General features: G+C 37.0%; 1 protein-coding gene across 3 annotated transcripts in view; it reads left to right on the forward strand.

The window, feature by feature from the left end:
• Window positions 1-18615, forward strand: part of LOC124613976 (mRNA export factor Gle1-like) — a 136724-nt gene extending 118109 nt beyond the window's left edge. For all 3 annotated transcript variants that reach the window (XM_047142784.1, XM_047142767.1, XM_047142775.1), the window contains exons 10-12: window positions 2496-2686; window positions 7831-7970; window positions 16287-18615. In XM_047142784.1, coding sequence (XP_046998740.1) covers window positions 2496-2686; window positions 7831-7970; window positions 16287-16397 — 442 coding nt within the window. In that variant the 3' untranslated portion in view covers window positions 16398-18615. The remainder of the gene's footprint in view (window positions 1-2495; window positions 2687-7830; window positions 7971-16286) is intronic.
• Window positions 18616-26873: the final 8258 nt, after the last annotated feature.

Consider the following 26873-nt stretch of genomic DNA (forward strand, 5'->3'; position numbering starts at 1 on the left):
ATAACTGAAAGAAATATATTGTAAAATGTTATTAAATGTATTAAATTGTAGAACAAGCATATAACAAACATTATTAACTGAATCCTTTCAGATTATTACAGCACAGTTTAATTTCAGTTTTTTCTGGTAAAGACACCAATGTTTTGACTGGGGCAATGCTCTGAGAATTTTGAGTCAGTCCTTTGTGTATATGGCTTTTACATAAAAGTTTGAGAAATTTTGTGTACAGTTTCAGAAAAAAGGACAAAGAAGACAGCATACACATAACAGAAAGTCACTCTTTTCAAATCAACTTAAAATTTCTGGATCATAACAAACCAAATTTTTAATCTTATTTGTTGTGAAGAAAGTCTGTTGCTGTTCAGTAATGTATCATGAAAAAATAATGTACAGGTAGTCTCCAATAAAAACATTGAAATCATTATGAAGAGTTCATACCTATGATTGACGAAAATTTAATAGTCATGGGTGACTGGAATTCGTCAGTAGGAAAAGGGAGAGAAGGAAACATAGTAGGTGAATATGGATTGGGGGGAAGGAATGAAAGAGGAAGCCGCCTTGTAGAATTTTGCACAGAGCATAACTTAATCATAGCTAACACTTGGTTCAAGACTCATAAAAGAAGGTTGTATACCTGGATGAATCCTGGAGATACTAAAAGGTATCAGATAGATTATATAATGGTAAGACAGAGATTTAGGAGCCAGGTTTTAAATTGTAAGACATTTCCAGGGGCAGATGTGGATTCTGACCACAATCTATTGGTTATGAACTGCAGATTGAAACTGAAGAAACTGCAAAAAGGTGGGAATTTAAGGAGATGGGACCTGGATAAACTGAAAGAACCAGAGGTTGTAGAGAGTTTCAGGGAGAGCATAAGGGAACAATTGACAGGAATGGGGGAAAGAAATATAGTAGAAGAAGAATGGGTAGCTCTGAGGGATGAAGTAGTGAAGGCAGCAGACGATCAAGTAGGTAAAAAGACGAGGGCTAATAGAAATCCTTGGGTAACAGAAGAAATATTGAATTTAATTGATGAAAGGAGAAAATATAAAAATGAGGTAAATGAAGTAGGCAAAAAGGAATACAAACGTCTCAAATATGATTTCAACAGGAAGTGCAAAATGGCTAAGCAGGGATGGCTAGAGGACAAATGTAAGGATGTAGAGGCTTGTCTCACTAGGGGTAAGATAGATACTGCCTACAGGAAAATTAAAGAGACCTTTGGAGAGAAGAGAACCACTTTTATGAATATCAAGAGCTCAGATGGCAACCCAGTTCTAAGCAAAGAAGGTATAGAGACAGGGAGTAGCAGAGGGGATAATAATTGTGAACTATATTTAGGCTTTGTGCAGTCAAGTGGTTTACGGAATCAAAAATTTGAGTGCTATCCAGCATATCCCATCACTTTGTCTTGTCTGCTAATAAATAACTTCACATGTATAGTATACACTTAGCTTCTTAACAAATTTCACCCATTCTTGCCCAGTCAAAATGGCATTCATCATATAAGTATATATCTCTCAGAGCAAAGCAGCTGATGTGTCACTAATGTAATTGCACCTAATTGATGTTGGGTAGACATACCGGAAACTAGTTACATTTTGAATAAAAAAGAAATTATGAAATAATGACTGATATTTTATTTCATCAGAATACAGAATGTGTTCTTCAATTAAGTCTAAACAGCATGATTAGTAGTGCCCAACTTTCAGTTGTATGTGAGCCATTTTACTTATCTTATTGTTGATATGTAAGCAAAAATCCAGTAGCAGTAAGCGTTTAATGATGGATGGATTGTAGAAATACAATAAGCATGGCCCCAAAGTAAATATATGGAATATATGAGCCATTCCGTCATTAACCAGGTGAATCCAAGGAAGCAGGTTATTATTGTAAAGAATCTACATCTACAGGGATACTCTGCAAATCACATTTATGTGCCTGACTGAGAAACAGTCAGCTATAAAAATGATGGAAGAATTGTGGAAATACAGTAATTACATGGAATATATGAGCAATTCCTTTATCAATTGGGGGATTAAAGGAAGTAGATTATTATTGCAAAGAATGATGATGATGATGATGATGATGACGATGAGCAGTCAATTATGGAATTGACTGGAAGCAGCTTTTTGACTCAGTACTAATGAAGTGTGATGCCCTGGAAAGTCCTGGAAGCTGTTGATAAAAGGGATCAGTCACTTACTTAATAGTGGAGTTAAAATATTGTATTTGAAGCTTTTTCAAAGATCTCATGTTGTTAGTAATGTTTAGAAAGCTGTTGCAGCTCACCTCCATTAAGATAGAAATACGTAGACCACTACCAAACGATACACATTTTGAACTTATAATTCACCATCATGAATTTAAGTTTCTATTATTTCTGTTGTTCTGCTTTATTATATTAATGTTTAGTGTAGAATTTTGTGTGTGTTAGCTTCCCTTTGTGCATTTAGCTCTGTAGAATAATTGATAATTTATTATGTTCATAGATCATTAGGTTATCACTACAGTGAAAATGGTGAAGTGGAGAAGCAAGACAAATTTTTGAAACGGATGTCAGGAATAATGCGGTTGTACACAGCCATCATGATTACCCCATTGAGGCAGCGACAGAAGGGGAAGTTACATCCACATGGTCTGACAAAAGCTTGGAGATGGATTGCATGCCTGCTCAATATGGGTAATTCAATGTTGCCTAATTATTTGTTGATTGGGGAATATCTCCGTAAAATATACACAGTGTTTGATGTAATATAGGCATTTTAGATGTTTCCAGCTGTCACTTTACTGTTATTCAGCTATGAATTACAGGTATTCATGTCATTACTACCTTCTGTCTCCCATTTTCATTTGAATTGCAATCTGTGGTCAGTTATTTTGTATGTCACTTTAATGCTACAATGATTAGTTGTTGCAGTCCTTTCACCTAACATTAAAAAAAATTGTTTCATTTACCTAAAATGTTTCATTATTCACTCACATCAGAAATGAACCATATGTCTTGTTGTTGTTGTTGTTGTGGTCTTCAGTCCTGAGACTGGTTTGATGCAGCTCTCCATGCTACTCTATCCTGTGCAAGCTTCTTCATCTCCCAGTACCTACTGCAACCTGCATCCTTCTGAATCTACTTAGTGTATTCATCTCTTGGTCTCCCTCTACGATTTTTACCCTCCACGCTGCCCTCCAATGCTAAATTTCTGATCCCTTGATGCCTCAGAACATATCCTACCAACCGATCCCTTCTTCTAGTCAAGTTGTGCCACAAACTTCTCTTCTCCCCAATCCTACTCAATACCTCCTCATTAGTTACGTGATCTACCCACCTTATCTTCAGCATTCTTCTGTAGCACCACATTTCGAAAGCTTCTATTCCCTTCTTGTCCAAACTAGTTATCGTCCATGTTTCACTTCCATACATGGCTACACTCCATACAAATACTTTCAGAAACGACTTCCTGACACTTAAATCTATACTCGATGTTAACAAATTTCTCTTCTTCAGAAACGATTTCCTTGCCATTGCCAGTCTACATTTTATATCCTCTCTACTTCGACCATCATCAGTTATTTTACTCCCTAAATAGCAAAACTCCTTTACTACTTTAAGTGTCTCATTTCCTAATCTAATTCCCTCAGCATCACCCGACTTAATTTGACTACATTCCATTATCCTCCTTTTGCTTTTGTTGATGTTCATCTTATATCCTCCTTTCAAGACACTGTCCATTCCATTCAACTGCTCTTCCAAGTCTTTTGCTGTCTCTGACAGAATTAACAATGTCATCGGCGAACCTCAAAGATTTTACTTCTTCTCCATGAATTTTAATACCTACTCCGAATTTTTCTTTTGTTTCCTTTACTGCTTGCTCAATATACAGATTGAATAACATTGGGGAGAGGCTACAACCCTGTCTCACTCAATTCCCAACCACTGCTTCCCTTTCATGCCCCTCGACTCTTACAACTGCCATCTGGTTTCTGTACAAATTGTAAATAGCCTTTCGCTCCCTGTATTTTACCCCTGCCACCTTCAGAAGTTGAAAGAGAGTATTCCAGTTAACATTGTCAAAAGCTTTCTCTAAGTCTACAAATGCTAGAAATGTAGGTTTGCCTTTTCTTAATCTTTCTTCTAAGATAAGTCGTAAGGTTAGTATTGCCTCACGTGTTCCAACATTTCTACGGAATCCAAACTGATCTTCCCCGAGGTCCGCTTCTACCAGTTTTTCCATTCGTCTGTAAAGAATTCGCGTTAGTATTTTGCAGCTGTGACTTATTAAACTGATAGTTCGGTAATTTTCACATCTGTCAACACCTGCTTTCTTTGGGATTGGAATTATTATATTCTTCTTGAAGTCTGAGGGTATTTCGCCTGTCTCATACATCGTGCTCACCAGGTGGTAGAGTTTTGTCATGACTGGCTCTCCCGAGGCCATCAGTAGTTCTAATGGAATGTTGTCTACTCCCGGGGCCTTGTTTTGACTCAGGTCTTTCAGTGCTCTGTCAAACTCTTCACACAGTATCTTATCTCCCATTTCGTCTTCATCTACATCCTCTTCCATTTCCATAATATTGTCCTCAAGTACATCGCCCTTGTATAAACCCTCTATATACTCCTTCCACCTTTCTGCCTCCCCTTCTTTGCTTAGAACTGGGTTGCCATCTGAGCTCTTGATATTCATAAAAGTGGTTCTCTTCTCTCCAAAGGTCTCTTTAATTTTCCTGTAGGCAGTATCTATCTTACCCCTAGTGAGACAAGCCTCTACATCCTTACATTTGTCCTCTAGCCATCCCTGCTTAGCCATTTTGCACTTCCTGTTGAAATCATATTTGAGACGTTTGTATTCCTTTTTGCCTACTTCATTTACCTCATTTTTATATTTTCTCCTTTCATCAATTAAATTCAATATTTCTTCTGTTACCCAAGGATTTCTATTAGCCCTCGTCTTTTTACCTACTTGATCGTCTGCTGCCTTCACTACTTCATCCCTCAGAGCTACCCATTCTTCTTCTACTATATTTCTTTCCCCCATTCCTGTCAATTGTTCCCTTATGCTCTCCCTGAAACTCTCTACAACCTCTGGTTCTTTCAGTTTATCCAGGTCCCATCTCCTTAAATTCCCACCTTTTTGCAGTTTCTTCAGTTTCAATCTGCAGTTCATAACCAATAGATTGTGGTCAGAATCCACATCTGCCCCTGGAAATGTCTTACAATTTAAAACCTGGCTCCTAAATCTCTGTCTTACCATTATATAATCTATCTGATACCTTTTAGTATCTCCAGGATTCATCCAGGTATACAACCTTCTTTTATGATTCTTGAACCAAGTGTTAGCTATGATTAAGTTATGCTCTGTGCAAAATTCTACAAGGCGGCTTCCTCTTTCATTCCTTCCCCCCAATCCATATTCACCTACTATGTTTCCTTCTCTCCCTTTTCCTACTGACGAATTCCAGTCACCCATGACTATTAAATTTTCGTCTCCCTTCACTACCTGAATAATTTCTTTTATCTCGTCATACATTTCATCTATTTCATCATCATCTGCAGAGCTAGTTGGCATATAAACTTGTACTACTGTAGTAGGCATGGGCTTTGTGTCTATCTTGGCCACAATAATGCGTTTACTATGCTGTTTGTAGTAGCTAACCCGCACTCCTATTTTTTTATTCGTTATTAAACCTACTCCTGCATTACCCCTATTTGATTTTGTATTTATAACCCTGTAATCACCTGACCAAAAGTCTTGTTCTGCCACCGAACTTCACTAATTCCCACTATATCTAACTTTAACCTATCCATTTCCCTTTTTAAATTTTCTAACCTACCTGCCCGATTAAGGGATCTAACATTCCACGCTCCGATCCGTAGAACACCAGTTTTCTTTCTCCTGATAGCGACGTCCTCATGAGTAGTCCCCGCCCGGAGATCCGAATGGGGGACTATTTTACCTCCGGAATATTTTACCCAAGAGGACACCATCATCATTTAATCATACAGTAAAGCTGCATGTCCTCGGGAAAAATTACGGCTGTAGTTTCCCCTTGCATTCAGCCGTTCGCAGTACCAGCACAGCAAGGCCGTTTTGGTTAATGTTACAAGGCCAGATCAGTCAATCATCCAGACTGTTGCCCCTGCAACTACTGAAAAGGCTGCTGCCCCTCTTCAGGAACCACATGTTTGTCTGGCCTCTCAACAGATACCCCTCCGTTGTGGTTGCACCTACGGTACGGCCATCTGTATCGCTGAGGCACGCAAGCCTCCCCACCAACGGCAAAGTCTATGGTTCATGTCTTAATATCAGGCAATGTTAATATTAGTAACAGCTTTGGGAAGGGCTTATGTGGGTGCAGAGTATTTTTTCATGTTCTAAAAATTGGGCTTAAAGCACATAAATAACCTCTATTTATCTCCTCCTGCTCCTCATTCCTTTTCTTCTTCATATTGAGTGCATTAGGGAAATGGGGAAATGGACCATCCGATTGCCACTATGAAAGGTGAAATTTTTCTAATGTTATCCATTATGATTCTCAAATGAAATTGATGAACGCAACAGAATGCAGATTATTCTCATTTTCATACTAGCTTATTGAATGTAAATGTTGGTCTTCTCCCAGTATTATCTTTGGAAATTGCTTAGCATTTAAGTGAACCTCCGATACTGAACAACTGAGTTGTGTGAATGTGTGCCTGCGCGTTTAAATCTTTTAGCTTCCTCCTCTTGCGCAACTTCGTCCAAGTAAAAACAAAAATTGGATAATCCAAGCTGCAATGTAACAATATTACGAAAAGGAAAGTTGCCTGAGACTACAGTTGCATTTGTGTGAGACAGACAGATAGAGAGAGAGAGAGAGAGAGAGAGAGAGAGAGAGCGTGGGCATCTGTCATCTATTTTTGACAAAGGCGTTACTGGCTGAAAGCTTTATTTGTGACAGGCTTTTTGTTGTGCCTGTCCGTGACTCAGCATCTCCGCTATATGTTGAGTAACAACTTTCCTTTTCATAATATTATTTGTATCAGTAAATATGCTTTGACAGAAATTTCTCATTTTTAGCTCTCTCCCTCACACACACACACACACACACACACACACACACACGGGAGGGAGGAGTGACAGGTGCATTGGCTAATCATAAGATAACATGGATACTGGAAGTCATGAGGTGCAGTGTACCATGATAGAGACTTGGAACCATGGACTGGAGGGAGGTGGGGATAGTGGGCTAGTGGAGATTGAGGCAAGGGGGTGGGGTGTTACAGGAGTTAAGTGTGTGTTGCAAGGGTAACTCTCATCTGCTGCTAAGTGAAACATTCTCGAGTTCAATTGCTGCTTCACAGCCGAGGACATTTTGAGCCTGCCCTCCAGCATCAGTCTTTCCAAACTGCACAGATGAAAGTAACCCTTGCAACACATCCTTCACTTCCGTAACCTTCCTGGCCTCAATCTCTGCTAACCCATTCCTCTCTCCCCCTCCCTCCAGTCCATGCTTCTGAGTCACCATTGTTGTGCACTGCACCCCACCATATCCAGTATCTGTGTCATCACAGGCATCTACCACTCCTCCACCCTGCATTTCTAGCCAGCAAGCCTGCTGCCTTTTTTGGACCCACTAGTTTGTGTGTGTGTGTGTGTGTGTGTGTGTGTGTGTGTGTGTGTGTGAGAGAGAGAGAGAGAGAGAGAGAGAGAGAGAGAGAGAGAGAGAGAGTGAGTTTTCTTTTTCTTTTGTGTGTGTGCCTGTCGGCTCCTTTAAGTCATTTAAAAAATTGTACATGTTTTTACTCAATGTTGCAAAGTTTAGAATTGTTTATTTTGTTTTCTTTCACAGATCCAAGGCCAGATATAAGTGCAACACTGTTGTATGATTTTCTTGAGGTCGCAGGCAATGCAATGTACTCGTACTATGGGAAGCAGTTCCAGAAATTACTGCATGTCATATGCAAGGAGTATTTCCCAAAAATTGAAAAGGTAACACCTTAAATAACCCATTATGCAGAAAGCTTCCAAGACAGTTGCACATTTGCGTATACGATTTCCATAAAGAGTGTTTACAAATAGATGTCTGTGGCACAGTAATTAGCAGCAGAAAACAAGCTGCTTGTTGAAGTAGACCACTTCCAGATCTTGAACAAAATTGTAAAACAGTTTAATGAGAACAAATTGATGCTTTGTTTAGGAATCATAGATTTTGAGAAGATTTTGACTTAACACCAGTTAGATCTATGATAATAGTCATTCAAAAACTAGGCATTGATTCAGCCTATATTAGCCATCACCACCACCTCCACATCCAGATTCATCATCATCCATTTGACATTATCTACCAGAAAAAGGACTCCTCTAGACTCAACATTGGGTATAGTGAACAATTTCAATGCTACAGCTTCCACTAGGCCTTATAATTCAAAAAGGAGCCAAGCAAGGAGATTTCATTTCACCAAAACTCAGCAGCATGAGAAGTTCATATCTCTGAACTGGGGAAACAAAGAAGGGATATGGGTTAATGAAGATATTTGACAAGGGGAACCATCTGTTGGTCACTCCAACACACTTGAAACTTTGCTGGGTGAATGAAGAGTGAAAATAATGCAACACCTATTTTGGCTAATAGTATCTGAGAAAATAACGATCAGTGTTCCTATGCAACTTTCATCAGTCTACTTGTGCAGCATTAAATCAAGTAAGTCAGTAGCACAGTGGTTAAGGGCACTGTTTCCAATCTTTGCGCTCCCTTTTCAAATCCTATCTTAAGTTTCTTTTTTCCCCCATGCAGAATTCTGTGACATCAATATTTTTTGCAACATCATAAAATAAAATGTAATTATTGGCATATGAAAGTAAAAAAATCAGATTTATCATCGGATATCTTATATAATTAACAGAATTGAAAATGAAACCTTTTATAAAGTCTGATTTTTCGATTTTTGCTTTGATTTGTGCCTTTACTGTTCAAGAGAACAAGTGAATCCCCCAGCATGAAATCTATCGCAAAAAACATTCTACATATAAACAGTCACTTTTTTAATGTGAGCATTGGGAAAGGCAACCTTGTTAACATTGCTATACACCTCATGTACTGCCTAGTAGAGATTGAAACTTTGGGAAAGTTGTTACCAACAGTTTTTGTTTGTCTCCAAGAAGTCAGTGGTAGATTTGGTCCACAAATACAAGAAGATGTAAACCAATTAGTGGAATGGCACAACTGCCACGAAATGTGCAAAGATCGTAGAAGAAACCTAGCATCAGTTTTTGATCAAAATTTTCTGACCTTATGGAAAAATGGAGCCATTCCTATATAATATTGACTCGCTGGGTGGACAGTGATCTCTACTTTACTACGTGCTGTGTGTCAGTGAAATCAGAATACCGACTTGTTAATTAAAGGTAATTTTGCCAAAGTGTATACTTTTCTATCAGCTCTGTGATGTATATTATTACCAACAGTTGAAGAATTATGTTTGCCGATTACAGACATACCCTGTTCTCCTTGCTCTGCAAAGGGAAGTCACAAGTAGAGTCAGTGCCGTGAAAATATGTGCTTGATCCATAAGCAGTTTCAGTTCCAGCTTTTAAGAAAATGCTTTGCAGTGTGTGGTTTTCTGTAAAATTAGTGCAAGACCGTGAGGTATTTAGCAACATTGACGACGTTGGTTTTGCTAATGATTAGGGACCGGAAGATGTAGCACCTATTCTTGACAAAATTCGCATCTGTTTTTGGCAAAATTCACATATTATTATTATTATTATTATTATTATTATTATTATTTCTTTCCTTTCTCAGACGTTATGTCTGGTTAAAAATGGAAAGTGACGCGGACCTTGATCAAGCGTGACTTCCTTTTAACTGTATGGTATGTGCTACGTTGCATTTAGGAACTTTCGGGTAATTGAACATGTATCAATAATTACAGATTTCTGTAGTTGTATATATACGTTTGGATGTAGCTGTATTGCGTTGATGTACTGGTGGATATTGTGTGGTATGACTCCTGTAGTTGATAGTATAATTGGTATAATGTCAACTTTATCCTGATGCCACATGTACTTGAGTTCCTCAGCCAGTTGGATGTATTTTGCAACTTTTTCTCCTGTTATCTTCTGCATATTCGTTGTATCGGGTATGGATATTTCAATTACTTGTATTAATTTCTTCTTTTTATTGGTGAGTATAATGTCAGGTTTGTTACGTGGTGTTGTTTTATCTGTTATAATGATTCTGTTCCCTTATAATTTGTATTCATCATTCTCCAGTACATTTTGTGGTGCATACTTGTATGTGTGAGCGTGTTGTTGTATTAGTTTATGTTGTATGGCAAGTTGTTGATGTATTATTTTTGCTACATTGGCATGTCTTCTGGTGTATTCTGTATTTGCTAGTATTGTACATCCACTTGTGATGTGATCTACTGTTTCTATTTGTTGTTTGCAAAGTCTGCATTTATCTGTTGTGGTATTGGGATCTTTTAATAATATGCTTGCTGTAATAGCTGGTTTTTATTGTTTGATCCTGTATTGCAATCATGAATCCTTCCGTCTCACTGTACATATTGCCTTTTCTTAGCCATGTGCTTAAGAAATTGCAATGGTGTAGCCGATGTATTTATATGAGCGATTGCTTTGTGTATTTTGCTAGTTTCTGCTCGTTCCATAAAGAATTTTCTTAAATTGTCTACTTGTCCACAATGTAGGTTTTTTATGTTGATAAATCCCCTTCCTCCTTCCTTTCTGCTTAATGTGAATCTTTCTTTTGCTGAGTGTATGTGATGTATTCTATATTTGTGGCATTGTGATTGTGTAAGTGTATTGAGTGCTTCTAGGTCTGTGTTACTCCATTTCACTACTCCAAATGAGTAGGTCAATATCGGTGTAGCATAAGTATTTATAGCTTCTATTTTGTTTCTTGCTGTCAATTCTGTTTTCAGTATTTTTGTTAGTCTTTGTCTATATTTTTCTTTTAGTTCTTCTTTAATATTTGTATTATCTATTCCTATTTTTTGCCTGTATCCTAGATATTTATAGGCATCTGTTTTTTCCATCGCTTATGCAGTCGCTGTGGTTATCCAATATGTAATCTTCCTGTTTAGTGTGCTTTCCCTTGGCTATGCTACCGTATTTACTCGAATCTAAGCCGCACTTTTTTTCCGATTTTTGTAATCAAAAAAACCGCCTGCGGCTTAGAATCGAGTGCAAAGCAAGCGGAAGTTCTGAAAAATGTTGGTAGGTGCCGCCACAACTAACTTCTGCCGCCGAATATATGTAGCGCTACACAGGCATGCTTCGTAGGCACAAAGATAAATACTGGCGCCAAAACCTCTGCGTCAGTAAATAAATTTTAAAAAAAGGTGGAAGACGAGCTTTTTTTCGACCACGGCATTTTCATACATTATCCAAAGAAGTAAATACAAATTCCGTATTGTTCATCTTCGAATGTAGCAGAATTTCAGTATACTACGAAAATCCGACTGGCAAGACTGTTTGGGATGTTTGTCAATATGGCCAACTCTGCGTTCTGAATTTTTTTCCGCCTGTGAGAAGAGATTGTTGCTAATAGGAACCTGATGAAATGTGAATCACATGCAGTATTCTCTTCAGCATAAGAATAATACGAATATAAACATTTTGCCATGTATTCTTTCGTGTTTGCTGCTGTCTCATTTAAATCCTGTCTGCCTAATAAACTACGAAACTAGAGTGACACAACAGCAAATGCGGAAGAATATACGTATCGTGTCATGTTTATATTCATATTATTCTTATGCGTAATAGTGATACAGTCAGAAATGAAGCACGGCAACTGACTAGATTTTTAAATCTAAGATGACTCTAATTACTCTGCAGAATTTGATGTACTAAAGAAGCGGTCGGAAAGATTTCCAAACGGAGAAAAAGTTTCACCTAACTCTCGTTCAGAACATGTTCTATCATACACAGTCTATTATTTGGTTCTTGTTGATCATTATCAAAGAAAGCAGCAGTGTAAGTAACAACAAATAGCAGTCTCTTGCCATTGTTTCGCTAACGAGACGATTCCTCTCTCTCTCTCTCTCTCTCTCTCTCTCTCTCTCTCTCTCTTTTTTTCTTTTTATTTTAATTGCAAGCGACGGTAGCGTGCTCAAAAGCAAGCCAAGCCGCGAGCGGCGACAGGCCGTAAACACGCACTATCAGAATGCGACAAACAATGCATGACACAGTACAGTAATGCATTTTCAGCTTAGAGTGACGTAAACACCTATAACAAAGAAAACGGCACTTATCAGATCAAAGCAAAATAAGCAATCGATTCAAACCAGACGAAGCACGTGAAAAAGGAAGGGTACCCATATAAATGCGGACGGAGCGCCTGACGCATAGCAATGGCTACCTGGTAAGGCTTAACTGCTAAGCTTAAGACTCGAACCAAACTACTGTAGCTGTATCGTCATTCATTCGACCTAAATTGTGTCTCATATTACAATGGACCAACTTTGTTTCGATTTGGAGGTGCGGCCTAAAACTTTTCTCCCCCCTTGAATTTCGAGTCTCAAATTTCAGGTGCGGCTTAGAGTCGAGGAATTTTTTTTTCCCTTTATTTCGAATCTCATTTTTCAGGTGCGGCTTAGATTCGAGTAAATACGGTATTTTTCTTACATTAGTCTGTTCCAAAAGCCATATTTGTATCATTGCTGAATACTTCTGCTATCTTTGGTAATTGGTTGAGTTGTTGATTTGTTGCTGCCAGTAGTTTTAGATCATCCATGTATAGCAAATGTGTGATTTTGTGTTGGTATGTTCCAGTAATATTGTATCCATAATTTGTATTATTTAGCATGTTGGATAGTGGGTTCAGAGCAAGGCAGAACCAGAAAGGACTTAATGAGTCTCCTTGGTATATTCCACACTTAATCTGTATTGGCTGTGATATGATATTATTTGAATTTGTTTGATATTAAGTGTGGTTTTCCAATTTTTCATTACCATGTTTAGGAACTGTATCAGTTTAGGATCTATTTTGTATATTTCCAATATTTGTAGTAACCATGAGTGGGGTACACTACGAAAAGCTTTTTGGTAATCAATGTATGCGTAGTGTAGCGACCTTTGTTTAGTTTTAGCTTGATATGTCACCTCTGCATCTATTATCAGTTGCTCTTTACATCCTCGTGCTCCTTTGCAGCAGCCTTTTTGTTCTTCATTTATAATTTTGTTCTGTGTTGTGTGTGTGATTAATTTCTGTGTAATGACTGAAGTTAATATTTTGTATATTGTTGGTAGGCATGTTATGGGGCGATATTTTGCTGGGTTTGCTGTGTCTGCTTGATCTTTAGGTTTCAGATGAGTTATTCCTTGTGTAAGTGTATCAGGGACTGTGCATGGGTATGTTAAATAATTTAGTTGGATGTGAATGTGTTGAGGTGAACTTCTTCATCCAGAAATTTCCTATTTTATCTTTTCCAGGGGCTTTCCAATTGTGCGTAGAATTAATTGCTCGGGTGACTTCATGTTGCAAAATTATCACTTCAGGCATTTGTGGTATCATCTTGTATGTGTTTGTTTCTGCTTGTATCCACCGTGCGCTTCTGTTATGTTGTACCGGGTTTGACCATATGTTGCTCCAGAAGTGTTCCATGTCTGTTTGATGGATTGTCTGTTTTAATGTGTGTGTTATCTATTGTCTGGTAAAATTTCTTTTGGTTTGTGTTGAATGTTTGGTTTTGTTTCCTTCTATTTTCACTTTTTGTATCTTCTATCTTATTATTTATATCTTCCATCTTATTATTATTATTATTATTTTGTGAGTGACTGGATGCGTTAATATAAAAGGTTATCACACTACACAAACAAAGCCTTAGTTGTTTGAAACTGACTGTTAAAGAGAAAGTACGGATTGGGAACATTTTGACTGGATTGTTTGCTTTTGCAAAAACTTCAACACTTTATGTTCCGAAATGGCCTTTGTTTTCCTGGTTTGGCAATATTTCAGCTTTCAAGAATGTATGTTCTGTTGAGAAGCAATAGCATTTTCCCACAAGTGAACTGAATGCCATGCCAAATTAAGATGTTTCTGGACATTGTCTTTTTCCGTCCAATTCGATGATTACAAAATCTGAAAACTATTAATTTTGCTATTTTGTGGACATTCATAGCAGTGTGATCCATGTGTGACAATGCTACAAATTGTACTGACAAGGTACTTAGCATAGAAGAAGAACTGAACGTACGGTAATTCAATTTTTACTTCAAGGGAAGGATTTCAGTACAGTCGAGAAAAGTTACAAATTTCGTTTTCCACCCACTATAGCGGAGAGTGCGGAAACTATTGGCTATAGTGGCAAATAGCTGCGAGTGTAAACAAAGTAGAATTTTGACCACCAGATGGCACTGAAGAGGTGCACAGAAACAAGCCCCACCTCCTTATAGCAGCACAGCAACCTACAATTGGACTGATACATTTTTACAGTGATTGCCAATCTCTCCTGGTGTTGTAAGGGTGGTATTCGAAATCCATGATAGACCAGGGTTAGTCTCTTCTCTTTTCAAAATAAGAAAACAACAAGCAACACACAACACAAGGCATTCAGGGATGGCTACTGCTCAATTGCTTGTTGAGGTTAGCAGAGTATTGTTAATGACGTAGTTCAGGCCTTACCTCTAGCAGTATTCGAAGCGACCCCAGTTCAAAACATTCACCATCTAATTTGCCACGTTAAAAGTTTCTGCATTTTCAAAACAGTCTTATTATGTGTGTTTCATTAATTGGCAGTGGGAAAACTTGCACATTTGAAGCATGAATTGTTAGAGCAAACGCTATATTCACCAGATTTGGAGCCCTCTGACTTCCACCTGTTGCCGCATGTAAAGAAATTTGATTGACCTAAAAAGTGATTATGTTTTTAGAAATAAATTCATCTTTTACTTAGGCTGTAACTATACCATATTTACACGAATATAGGCTGCACTTTTTCCCTTAAATTTTGGTTTGAAAAATCAGGGTATGGCTTAATAGAGATGTTCCCTCAGATTATAAGTCAATTTCGAAATGAAATGTACATGTATATTGTGAGTTAAAATTAATGACATCACAAGTTATAGCAGTGCAGTGCACGAACTCTTACATTAGTACCAGATAGGACACTTTCTCCCTTTGGGCAGGGCTTTCCTATTAAAAACAACATACAGTGACAATCTACATCCATCAGCCATGATGCTCAGCATCAGTGTGTACCGCTGATTTCCAGCACCACATGTATATATTTGCACATAGTACTTCCCTACATTAGGTCCTATTTACTGTACTGCTGTTTGGCATATCAAAATAGACCAGTAGTTAATCTACTTTCTGTATTTGGGAACACACACAAAAATTTTTGTGTCAAAGTTGGTTCACGTAATGTTGAAAAAGATATCAACCAGTTTTTGTAAGCTTTAGGCAGTTTTGTGCAATTGTAATTCTCTGCTGAACAGGTAAATTATTTCATTGCATAAATCTCCAAACCCACCCATACAAAACTTTAAATGCTGTTGGCGAAATGTTTCTTCTACATGCTATTCATTTCCAAATGGGCCCAAGACTGTTGTTACTCTATAGTGATTTTTTTCACATGTTCTCCTAAATCACTGGACTGATTTCAACCAAATATGATACACCTATACTTTACAGTCATGTGACAAACGCTGTGGGGGTAAGAACCATCCATCTATCGAAGAGGTGGGGGTGAAAAAGAAGCATATCCCATGACATGTAAATTCCCAGGCTTTATTCATCCAATATGCGAGGATGAGGACACTTAACGACTTGCAACAAACTATACACATAATTGCATATCCCTAAAAAAAAAAAATCTTCACGCTGACAACCCCTACAGAATGATGAAAGGAAAAAGGTCTATTGCTTACTACTTTTCCGCTGTTCATGCAGCAAAAATACTGCTATAATGCTATAATTTATTATTTCATTACTACTGACTGTATTCAAGGGAAATTTTACAGACAGTATGCACATATAACACTGAATGTAAGTGCAAAATTATATCACTGGACGGCACATAGTTCAGGATATCTGATACTCTAAATAATACGGTGCATGGCGGGTATGGGGCTGGATGCACAGCTATAAAAAAATTCGTGGGCAATGTCAGTTTCCTCATCTAGTGGGTTATAATTTGTGTGTGTGTGTGTTTAAGAAAGAAAACATGTATTGTAATATAAAAGTCTTGAGCGCACATTATTAGTTGCAATAATTTGTAGAATTTGGTCTTTACATTGAAGCTGCAAGAACTTAAAAGCTTTCTTGTGTTCTGTTTTTAGTTGTCAAGTTCTGGAGGACCTGTAGCCCGTTTGGAGTCATTCTTGCAGAAAATCCTCAAAGAAAACCGCATTCCACCTCCTGTGGGCCAGCTGCCACAAAACTTTTGGTAGATTTATATCCAGAAGACAATTATACTTATTTTTTTCATGAGTGTTTTCAATTTTTGCGATGTCATAATTATAAATTTCATAGTTTGGTCATGATGAGACTGATGATTGAGTGAAAGCATGTTGAGCAAGATCATTTTTACTGTGTACTCTACTGGCACATTTCTTTTATAATTCTGAATTGTACTTAAACCTGTGCTACAGACTGGCAATTGGAACGAATGTAAACACAATCAGTAGTATTACTTTGAACTTGTTTAATCAGTGATGGTATGATCTGATGTATTATGTAAATGAACGTTTTCTTTCTTGTATGTTGAACATTTACATATATTTTCCCGGAGTATTTGATGAACACATGTGATTTTGTACTGTTGATAAACATTTAACTTGAAAGGTATGTGCTATTTTGATGTTTCATTCTGTGTCTCAGTGTGACTTTCTTTTTAATTGTTAGTTGACTTTTGCCATTTATTTTGTATGATTGTACAATATGTAATGAAATTAATGTACTTTCAGAGTGTGGATTGTGTATGTGAGATGCAAGGGATTTTTTTACTATTTAATGTCAGAAATTAACTGTTGTATCACTTCACAAATGTTGTTTATTGCATTTAATTTAAGCCACAAGCCTTCTATCATCAAGTAATATACTTATGCTGAATCAAACAAAATCTGATTTGCACTTTGAACTTGCCTAGTAATCCTAGTAATTTTCTGGAGGCTGCACGGAAATATTGGATTCCACACTCCTGTCATTCTGCTGTATGAAGCAGGAGCTTATTAATTTTAACAGTGTAATCATCCAGTGTTAAGCCATGTGGGATTTCAGAATTTTCTTTTATTAGTATTTCTCTATGTAGGTATTATTTTATTGAGAAATTAATTTAATTATTTATGGTAATATAACACTATTCAAAGTGTATTTAGTTTTGAAAAAATTAACATTGAACACAAAGGTCTGGTTTTACAGTCCCAAATTAATTCCACATCATCTACATCTGGAGATACTGAAAAACCACATTTTTTTTCATGTTTATGATGTGGTTGCCTTTTTTGCTGTGATTGTGTTCTCTTCTTCTGCCACAGAATTCCTGAAAAATCAGAATTTAGAGCTTGTGCTAGAGCATCAGTTCTATTTCCTGCCAGGAAAACTTTCAATTGAATTATTTATTGTATTTGGCTTTCGAAACTGTGCTGTAGAAGATGGCTTTATCTGATAGGTGAGCACTTAAAAATGGGTCCTTTCATTGAAAGAAATGAACTGCAATCACAAAAATGCAAAGAAATAAAAGGCAGTCAAAATTTTACAGTTTTTGACTGTGTGCTGCTTCGTTGGGTTTCTTCTGCAGCTTGCCATGCAGAAGTTATGTGCGTTGAGGTACGTCCAATTAAACATACTAAGTCATATAGCTCAACTTCGGAGTGACAACATTGACGTGTTTTTAAATTATTAATTAAAATTCTCACTTGAATATTAATTATCAGCTCTTGATAGGCAGAACTTTCCTATTTGGGATTTAACACATACTGTAGCATGCTATTATATCCTCACATTTTTGATTATGTTATCAAATATGTACAAATGTTGTTGTAACGCATATTTGAGTTAATTGTGGTTTGTGAGCTATAACTTTGTAGTGCAATGTGTACAGTACTACAGCATTAATGATGAAGTCTGCTGTAGAAACTAATAAAGAGTCAATTGCACACTGATTACATTGTTCCTGAGACTATTCTCTGTGGTGAAAGGTTGAATGGTAACTAAAAGCAATACAGTTCTGTTGATTCATATTTAAAGTTCTCATACAAGAAAGAATTGGGTTGCTCTTAAGTTTTGTGTATAACGAGATAGCCAACAATGTACACAAGACAGAAATTTATTGTACATCTTTATATTATTACCAGTTTATATTATCATCAGTGTCAATTAAATAAATAAAAAAATACTGCTGTGAAATGAAGAGTACTTAGTGTAGAATATTTTATTTACTTAAGCATTGAAATTTCACCTTTTATCTAGAGTACACACAGCAATTTGTTGTATTTCACCTTAGATACTTCTGAGGTTTGTTATGATGTTATTTCAGTTGATGAAATGGCCTAAGAAATGTTCACTATATTTGTGTAACTGTTTGTACAGCCTGTGTGCATTGTAAATAATGGTTTTAAATGTAAATAATATTGAGGTAGATGATTTGTACAGTTCTAATAAAGCATTTGATGGTGAATAACTTATCATCCTTATTAAATCTGTTGTTTTAACAACTGTTCGTTACTTCCATAGTATGTGACTCCCAATTGGCCTATAGCCATGCAGCAGTGCAGCACTTCTATATAAGTACCGTATTTACTCGAATCTAAGTCGCACTCGAATCCAAGCCGCACCTGAAAAGTGAGACTCGAAATAAAGGGAAAAAAAATTTCCCGTAAGCCGCACCTGAAATCTGAGACTCGAAATTCAAGGGGAGAGAAAAGTTTTAAGCCGCACCTCCAAATCGAAACAAAGTTGGTCCATTCTAATATGAGACACAATTTAGGTATAATGAATGACGATACAGCTACAGTAGTTTGGTTCGAGTCGTAAGCTTAGCAGTTAAGCTTTACCACGTAGCCATTGCTATGTGTCAGGCGCTCCGTCCGTATTTATACGGGTACCCTTCCTTTTTCACGTGCTTCGTCTGGTTTGGATCGATTGCTTATTTTGCTTTGATCTGATAAGTGCCGTTTTCTTTGTTATAGGTGTTTACGTCACTCTAAGCTGAAAATGCAGTACTGCGCTGTGTCATACATTGTTTGTCGCATTCTGATAGTGCGTGTTTACGGCCTGTCGCCGCTCTCGGCATGGCTTACTTTTGTGCGCGCTACCGTCGCTTTCAATTAAAAACAAGAGAGAGGAATCATCTCATTAGCGAAACAATGGCAAGAGACTGCTATTTGTTGTTACTTACACTGCTGCTTTCTTTGATAATGATCAACAAGAACCAAATAATGGACTGCGTATGATAGAACGTGTTCTGAACGAGAGTTGGGCGAAAATTTTTCCCCGTTTGAAAATCTTTGCGGCCGCTTCTTTAGTACGTCAAATTCTGCACAGAAATTAGAGTCGTCTTAGATTTAAAAATCTAGTCAGTTGCCGTGCTTCATTTCTGACTGTATCACTATTACGCATAAGAATAATATATAAACATGACACGATACGTATATTCTTCCGCGTTTGCTGTTGTCTCTAGTTTCGTAGTTTATTAGGCAGACATGATTTAAATGAGATAGCAGGAAACACGAAAGAATACATGGTGAAATGTTTATATTCGTATTACTCTTATGGTGAAGAGAATACTGCATGTGATTCACATTTCATCAGGTTCCTATTAGCAACCATCTCTTCTCACAGGTAGGAAAAAATTCAGAACTTAGAGTTGGCCATATTGACAAACATTTCAAACAGTCTTGCCAGTCGGATTTTCGTAGTACATTGAAATTCTGCTACATTCGAAGATGAACAATTCGGAATTTGTATTATTTCGTTGGATAATGTATGAAAATGCAGTGGTCGAAACTCGGGGTGGAGAAAAAAAGCTCGTCTTCCATAATTTTTTTTTTTTTAATTTATTTACTGACGCATTGGTTTTGGCGCCAGTATTTACCTTTGTGCCTACAAAGCATGCCTGTGTAGCGCTACATATATTCGACGGCAGAAGTTGGTTGTGGTGGCACCTACCAACATTTTTCAGAACTTCCGCTTGCTTTGCACTCGATTCTAAGCCGCAGGCGGTTTTTTGGATTACAAAAACCGGAAAAAAAGTGCGGCTTAGATTCGAGTAAATACGGTACCATTTTTAATGGCTATTTATGAATTTTGTTAATATTGATTTACACAAAAAATTAGGATATAATTAAATGATTGAAACATGACAACAGTAGAAAACAATGCATAGAGTAATTGTATGATATGAAATACTTACACATCTTATACACAGTATCTATAGATAGATGGATCACATATAGTAAAGTGACAGAACCTAACATTTAATAGAAGTCCTCTCTTTTGGGTTGTCAGCAAGAGTGTAGCCGATTCTGGAAGAGGACCAGTTGCCTTAACCAATGCTCAGATTAAAATATTTTTGTGAATGAAAATAGTGTAGGGTATCAGAGAGGTCCCTGCACCCCTCTTGACTTTGTATGATTGGAGAAATAAATAGTTGTCTTACTGGTATCCTAGTTTCAAGCTGACCATAGGCATTTTTATCAGTGTCGTATTAAGTTGTGAAGTGATAGCTGATGTGAGCAGACAGTTATAGTGTTGAGGCGTGAGTAGTGGCATGTGTGTGGGTGCATGAAAATCCATAGACAGGGCAAATAATGACAGAGATAGTGGCTGCATTTAGAGATTTCCAGGCTGTGTCAGAGATAGTGGATGTAAGAAAACAGTAGAGAAAATGTGCCTCTGTTGCTCAACTGAATCTCTTGTTAAATCTATTTTCAAATTGAGTAGCTGATCTTAAGTGCCATGGTTAACAATACAATTCCATATTAAAAAAGATCTGACAGTGAAAAAAAGGTAGAACATTGTTTATGAATGAATTATTTTAAAATGATATGGAGCAGTGAGTTACAGCCTACTGTGCTTTCTGTCACTTTCCAAATGTCATGTCTTGTTTAAGAGAATAATTTCCTGATGAATTTGTGATATATCACAGCCCACACAGGGGGAAATATTGTTTTCTGGTCTAAAGGAAATCCCCATTATGCACAAGTGTTTCCACCAATACTGAAATAGCCATTGTGAAGCTTGATCCATATCATTCCAGGCAACTCAACATGGATGATATTAAGTCCCATGTCACTCAACATCAGTAAAATACTAATGAAGACATGCACAAAAATGTTGTCTTTTGAAGCACAACTTCTGAGATGTTCCCCAAGACATTGACGAGGACATGGAGATAGATCTCTCTGTAAGGCATGGTAACGCTCGAACAGATCCTCTGGGTACATAGCTTTTATATGCAGGTGCTCCAATATACATCATCATATTTTGATCTACAGATGTATGGACTTTTTGGACGCACTGTAGGTGATTCACATCATCTTTATTGCATACATCACACAATGAAAATTTCTCCAATCCTGTTCAGAACAGGTTGGTAGGAAATTCCCCATAATTTAAGCATATGCTTTTTTTGGTTTGCAGCCAGCCATAATGCAGTCCTTGTGAGATCCTATACTATAGTATCTGCCAATTGTTTCTTGCTTTTTCATTGAATAACGGTATTTTCTGGTAAGGAAGTCTATCATTTAATATTATGCTTAAGTCCGTTACTCATTTGTTTAAGCTGTCCACTATGTCATTTATGAAAGATGAAAGACACTATTGCACCCTGGTATCTGAAAAAAAATCATCACTACTCTTAATTTCTTATTCATAATTCATAGTGACTTTGTTAATAATGTCTAAAACTATAGGTTATTCAATTTTTGGATTTTTTGAAACTCTTTGGTGAACTTGAGGAATCAATTAATATCACCATACTGCTCCGTGTGTAAGATCTTCCATATATTACTGCTTTCCTACTTGTGATAGCTTCTGTATACTAGGTTGTTGCCTGCTTGGGTGGAGAGTATAGTGCTGTCAACAGGTTTTGATCTATCTGTATAGATCTGTGTCAAACCCAGGTAGATTATACTGAGCAAAACATTGTTTACAGCCTTCAAATTTGAAGAGGCTTGTCATATGATTTTCTTAAAAAGAATATATTTTATAGTGCTGTGTTTTATTTTCATACACGGTCCACCATGTAAGCAAATTCATAATCTGTGGCTTTCTTCCATTTCCACTGAAGTTGTTAAGGTCTGATGAATACTTTATTATCTGTTGATTACGGGGTATCTTGTCTGTGGGGTTTGTCTCAGTATGAATCTATTCACATTTCTTTTCTCCTTATAATTTTTGGTGGTTCTACTGTGTCAATAAGGATATCATTCACAGGTATGGATTGGATGGATCCTCATAATTAAACCAAATGTGTGACCACTTAGCTCGTGACATGTGAGTAGTGTGTTATGAGTTAGATTTAACTAAAATTATATTGTTTTAGTGACCTCTGACACAATTTTAGTGTGGAGGAGATAAAAGTATGTTCTTTTAATTGAAGTTTCAACAGTGCAGAAGTTTCCTGCATTCAGTAACACCATAAGAAAAAACGTTTTCACAAATATGCAATATATCATCTTAAGATTTTGTTGCTGTAAATACAACTAAAATGAAAATATAGTACAGTTCTTCCAGGATACATTGATTCCAGTTGCATCTTTGCATGCTGAATAGTTTGTGAGCTAAATGAAATGTAAGATTAGGGGTTGAAACATAGCAAAGTGGATTTACTCCACTTGCTAAACTACTACGCCTTGAAATAACTGAGTTTCTTTCTTGTCTTTAGCCTGATTCCAGTTATACATGCAGTGCACATAACATGTGTGCACAAAATTGCAAAATTGTTATTCATGCAGTATTTTATGTAATCTTATTATCCACCTTACATGGTGCAATCTGCTGATTATAATAGTACTGGTATATAGTTGGTTTTCACCAAAATTTTTTTTTTACAATAAATCGGTGATTGAAATTATTCCCAGGTCATGTGGTCAGGATAATTGTGTGAGCTGATAACAGTTTATACAGAAAAAGACCTAACTGAGTAGATAGCCCTAAACTGACTCTCTCTGATAATCAGTCTAGTTTGTCAGAAAATTCAGCAACTTAGAAATTATTTATAATTTAAAGTTCAGACACACCAAAAATACTTTCATCACTTGAGCCCTTAAGCTTGTTTATTTCCTAGATTTAACGTTACAATTTTGTTACCCTAATTTTTTTGAATTTTGGTTACCGAAATAATCCACAGATTAAGAAAGCGTGTAAATTAAAGAAATTATGAACCTCGAAATTTTGCGTGAAAATAAGTAATTCGCCATGTAGGTATACAATGTATCAGTCAAACAGCACCTTGAACTTCAATATTTCTCTTATCATTTAATGTAGAGTTAAGCAAGATTAATGGGCTAAATAGATTAACATTACTGTTAAATCTGTTTCTTGCATTATTTTAAACTTAACAAAATATTCATACGCCTGTTGTCATGTACCTCATCCAGACAATGAATCCTCAGTCCACATTAAGCTAGCATCCAGTCAACATCACTGCCAGTCAGCTGAAGTGTTAAAACCAATTTTAGTATAATTCAGCTGAGCAACAACTCAGTGTCATTCCTCTCATTGACAACACGTAGTTTTCACTTCACAGAGTCTCTCCTTGGGAACTGTCACAATAACACCAGACTGTAAAGTGTCTGTGTCTAGCTCTCAACCACTCAATGTTAAAGCCTGACTTAGTCATTTTATTAATTTTTCCATGTCAACAACATGAACATCTACATATTGCTATCTATAGCTACATACATACTCTGCAAGCCACCATACAGTGTGTGGCGAAGAGTACCCTGTATCACTACAAATCATTCCCTTCCTGTTCAGATTGCAAATAGAGTGGGGCAGAAATGACTGTCTGCCTTCGATTGAGACCTAATCTCATCTGATCTTATCTTCATGGTTCTTAGGTGAAATGTATGTTGGCGGCAGTAGAATCATTCCGCAGTCTTATAGAGGACAACAGTGGTCCTACCACACTTCCCTGAGGCACTCCTGATGATACCCTTGTCTCTGATGAACATTCACCTTTGAGGACAACATACTGAATTCTATTACTTAAGACTTCTTCGAGCCACTTACATATCTGGGAACCTATTCCATATGCTTGTACCATCATTAACAGTCTACAATGGAGCACCATGTCAAATGCTTTCTGGAAATCTAGAAGTATGGAATCTGCATGTTTCCCTTCATCCATAGTTCACTGTATATAATGTGAGTAAGGGCAAGCTCAGTTTTGCATGAGCAATGCTTTCTAAAGCCGTGCTGATTTGTGGACATAAGCTTCTTGGTCTCAAGAAAATTACTATGTTCGAACTGAGAATATTTTCAAGGATTCTGCAGCAAACGGATGTTAAGGATATTTGTCTGTAATTTTGTGTGTCCATTCTTTTTGTCTTCTTATGTACAGGAGTCACCCTCAGTTATCAGAAAATCTATGGTTTTCAATGACTCTACGATCATAACCAACTTCGTAATATTCATCTATCTAAACTCGCTTGTGAAAGCGTCCTGTGAAAATTTTGTCACTTTCCAAATGTTTCATAATTTATTGGAAGTGGCTGCTTATGCTTCATGTTCTGGATGACATCATGTTGCTATGAGTGATAATAAGTGTGAAAACCCATCAAATTAACTAAACACTGTGTTGCATACTTTATTTAAGAACTCATCAAACAACCAAATTACAGCAAGGCGATGGACATCTGGTGACTCGCTACCAAGGGCAATCAAGAAACCACAGGTAAGATACCTTCCAGGTTGTGTTCCATGTGTGATATGGCAATTTTGCTATGTGCCTCCATGTGCTCCTGTTGGTGTATTATTTTAAAGTAATTTTGAACAGAGTATAGTAATAGTAGTGGTGGTGATGGTGTTGGTGGTGGTGGTGGTGATTATATGGAAGTGAACTTGGTGCACAAGAAGACATTAGAACAGGCGATTGCCTTATGGGCCTACAATGCGATATATTTTACTCTTAATAAATTATTTTCAATAAATAAATTGTTCTTAACATTTAGTTTTAAGATGAAAATGAGCTGCAAGAGTTTGTGAAAGAGTTCAGTTACTGCAGGAGTAAGAAAGAAAGAGCTGTCATTGGTAACTGTGCAGCACATGGTTACTGAGACGAAGTGCGTGTTTGGAAACCAATAATGGGTGTGATCAGTTTGTTATCTTACGTGAAGACACTTATCCTTGAATTGAGGGGGGGAAATATTTGCACTTACGTGAACATAAATTAGTTAATGAAAAGTTATATTAAAATTATGTGAACCAAAGGGCAAATGGATGTATGATCAACTGTACAATAAGTGTAATAAATAGTTTTTCTTCTCCAAAAAAACTGCTCCTACAGTAAAAATAAAAAAGTCAATATACCGCACACTTGCAGGATCAAAAATATTCAAAATGAAAAACAGGTCTGATCAAGAAGAATCCTTACTTTCAAGTCATGGAATTTAGTATTTAACTTTTGAAATCTTAAAATTACAAATTAATTTTGTAGTAGATTTAACTGATTGCCAACTTGTTTTCACAGTGTCACAGTTTTCACAGTGTCACAATAATTACTTAAGTCAATGTAACTATGATTTTAATTCTGATCCTGTGTAGTAATACTAACAAGGGAAGGTGTGACATGTGAGTAATTGCTTTTGATCATGTTGTGCAAGGGCATTCTATATTGAGAATGAAGAGACATGTTTTGGTCTTTTTGCTAGACACTCCCTAGTTGTTTTTTTTTTTTTTTAAAAAAAAATTGATGTCAAAGTTGATGACAGAAAATCATATTTTCAATTTACACATCATAAGATGATTCAAAAACAAATATTTTATTAATATAATATGGGGTCCAAAGTTAATAATGTTCAACTTATTAATGTTTTTGTATTTTCAAGCTATAGCCTGGCCACCCATCATTCTATGCGTCAAGCAAAGCGAAGTCAGCAGTTGAGGCATTAGACTACCAAATCACTGGTCTGTGTTTGATTCTTGGTCACGGCTTTTGTTTCATCCAATACTTTTTTCGGTGTACGTGATAATATTTTGATAATTGCAATACTTTTCTCTGCCTGTTTTTTGAAGCATGATTAATAATCAAAAAAGTGTATGTAATGTATTTACAGTTATTTTCGTGGTGATACGTAGTACAAAAATACACCTGAAGTATATTATTGCATACTCCTAACTGATTGTCTATTTGTGAGTGTTCTAGCCACAAGTAGAGTGAAACTTATCACAGACACAGGCAAAACATAAATATTTCTTGCACATGTGCAACACAGGATAAAATCTTGCCACAGTGGCATACTTTCTGGTATATTGCTCATGGGAAACATAAATGATTCACACTGCTAAATACACTTCTATCAGATATCAACACATTCATGTACACACACACACACACACACACACACACACACACACACATGACCAGTCTCCAGCCTCAGAGGCTGGACAGTGAGCAACCACGCATGATGGAAGAAGCAATCTGGGTGGTGGCGGTAAGGAGGCTGTGGTGGGGTGGGGAGGGGAGGGGGAGGGATAGCAGGGTAGGGATGGGGGATGATAAAGTACTGCCTCTGGGAGCTTACAGGGATGTGGTGGGGCAGCTAGGACCATTTGGGTGGTTAGACAGTAGGAGGAGAAGCTTGGGAAAGGAGAGAAGCAGATGAGGGGAAACAAGACAGTTGGTGCATTGGTGGAATAGAAGGCTGTGTAGTGCTGGAGTTGGAACGAGGAAGGTGTTGCTGGATGAAGGACAGGGAATA

This window comes from Schistocerca americana, chromosome 1 (genome assembly GCF_021461395.2).
Source record: "Schistocerca americana isolate TAMUIC-IGC-003095 chromosome 1, iqSchAmer2.1, whole genome shotgun sequence".
NCBI lineage: Eukaryota > Metazoa > Arthropoda > Insecta > Orthoptera > Acrididae > Schistocerca > Schistocerca americana.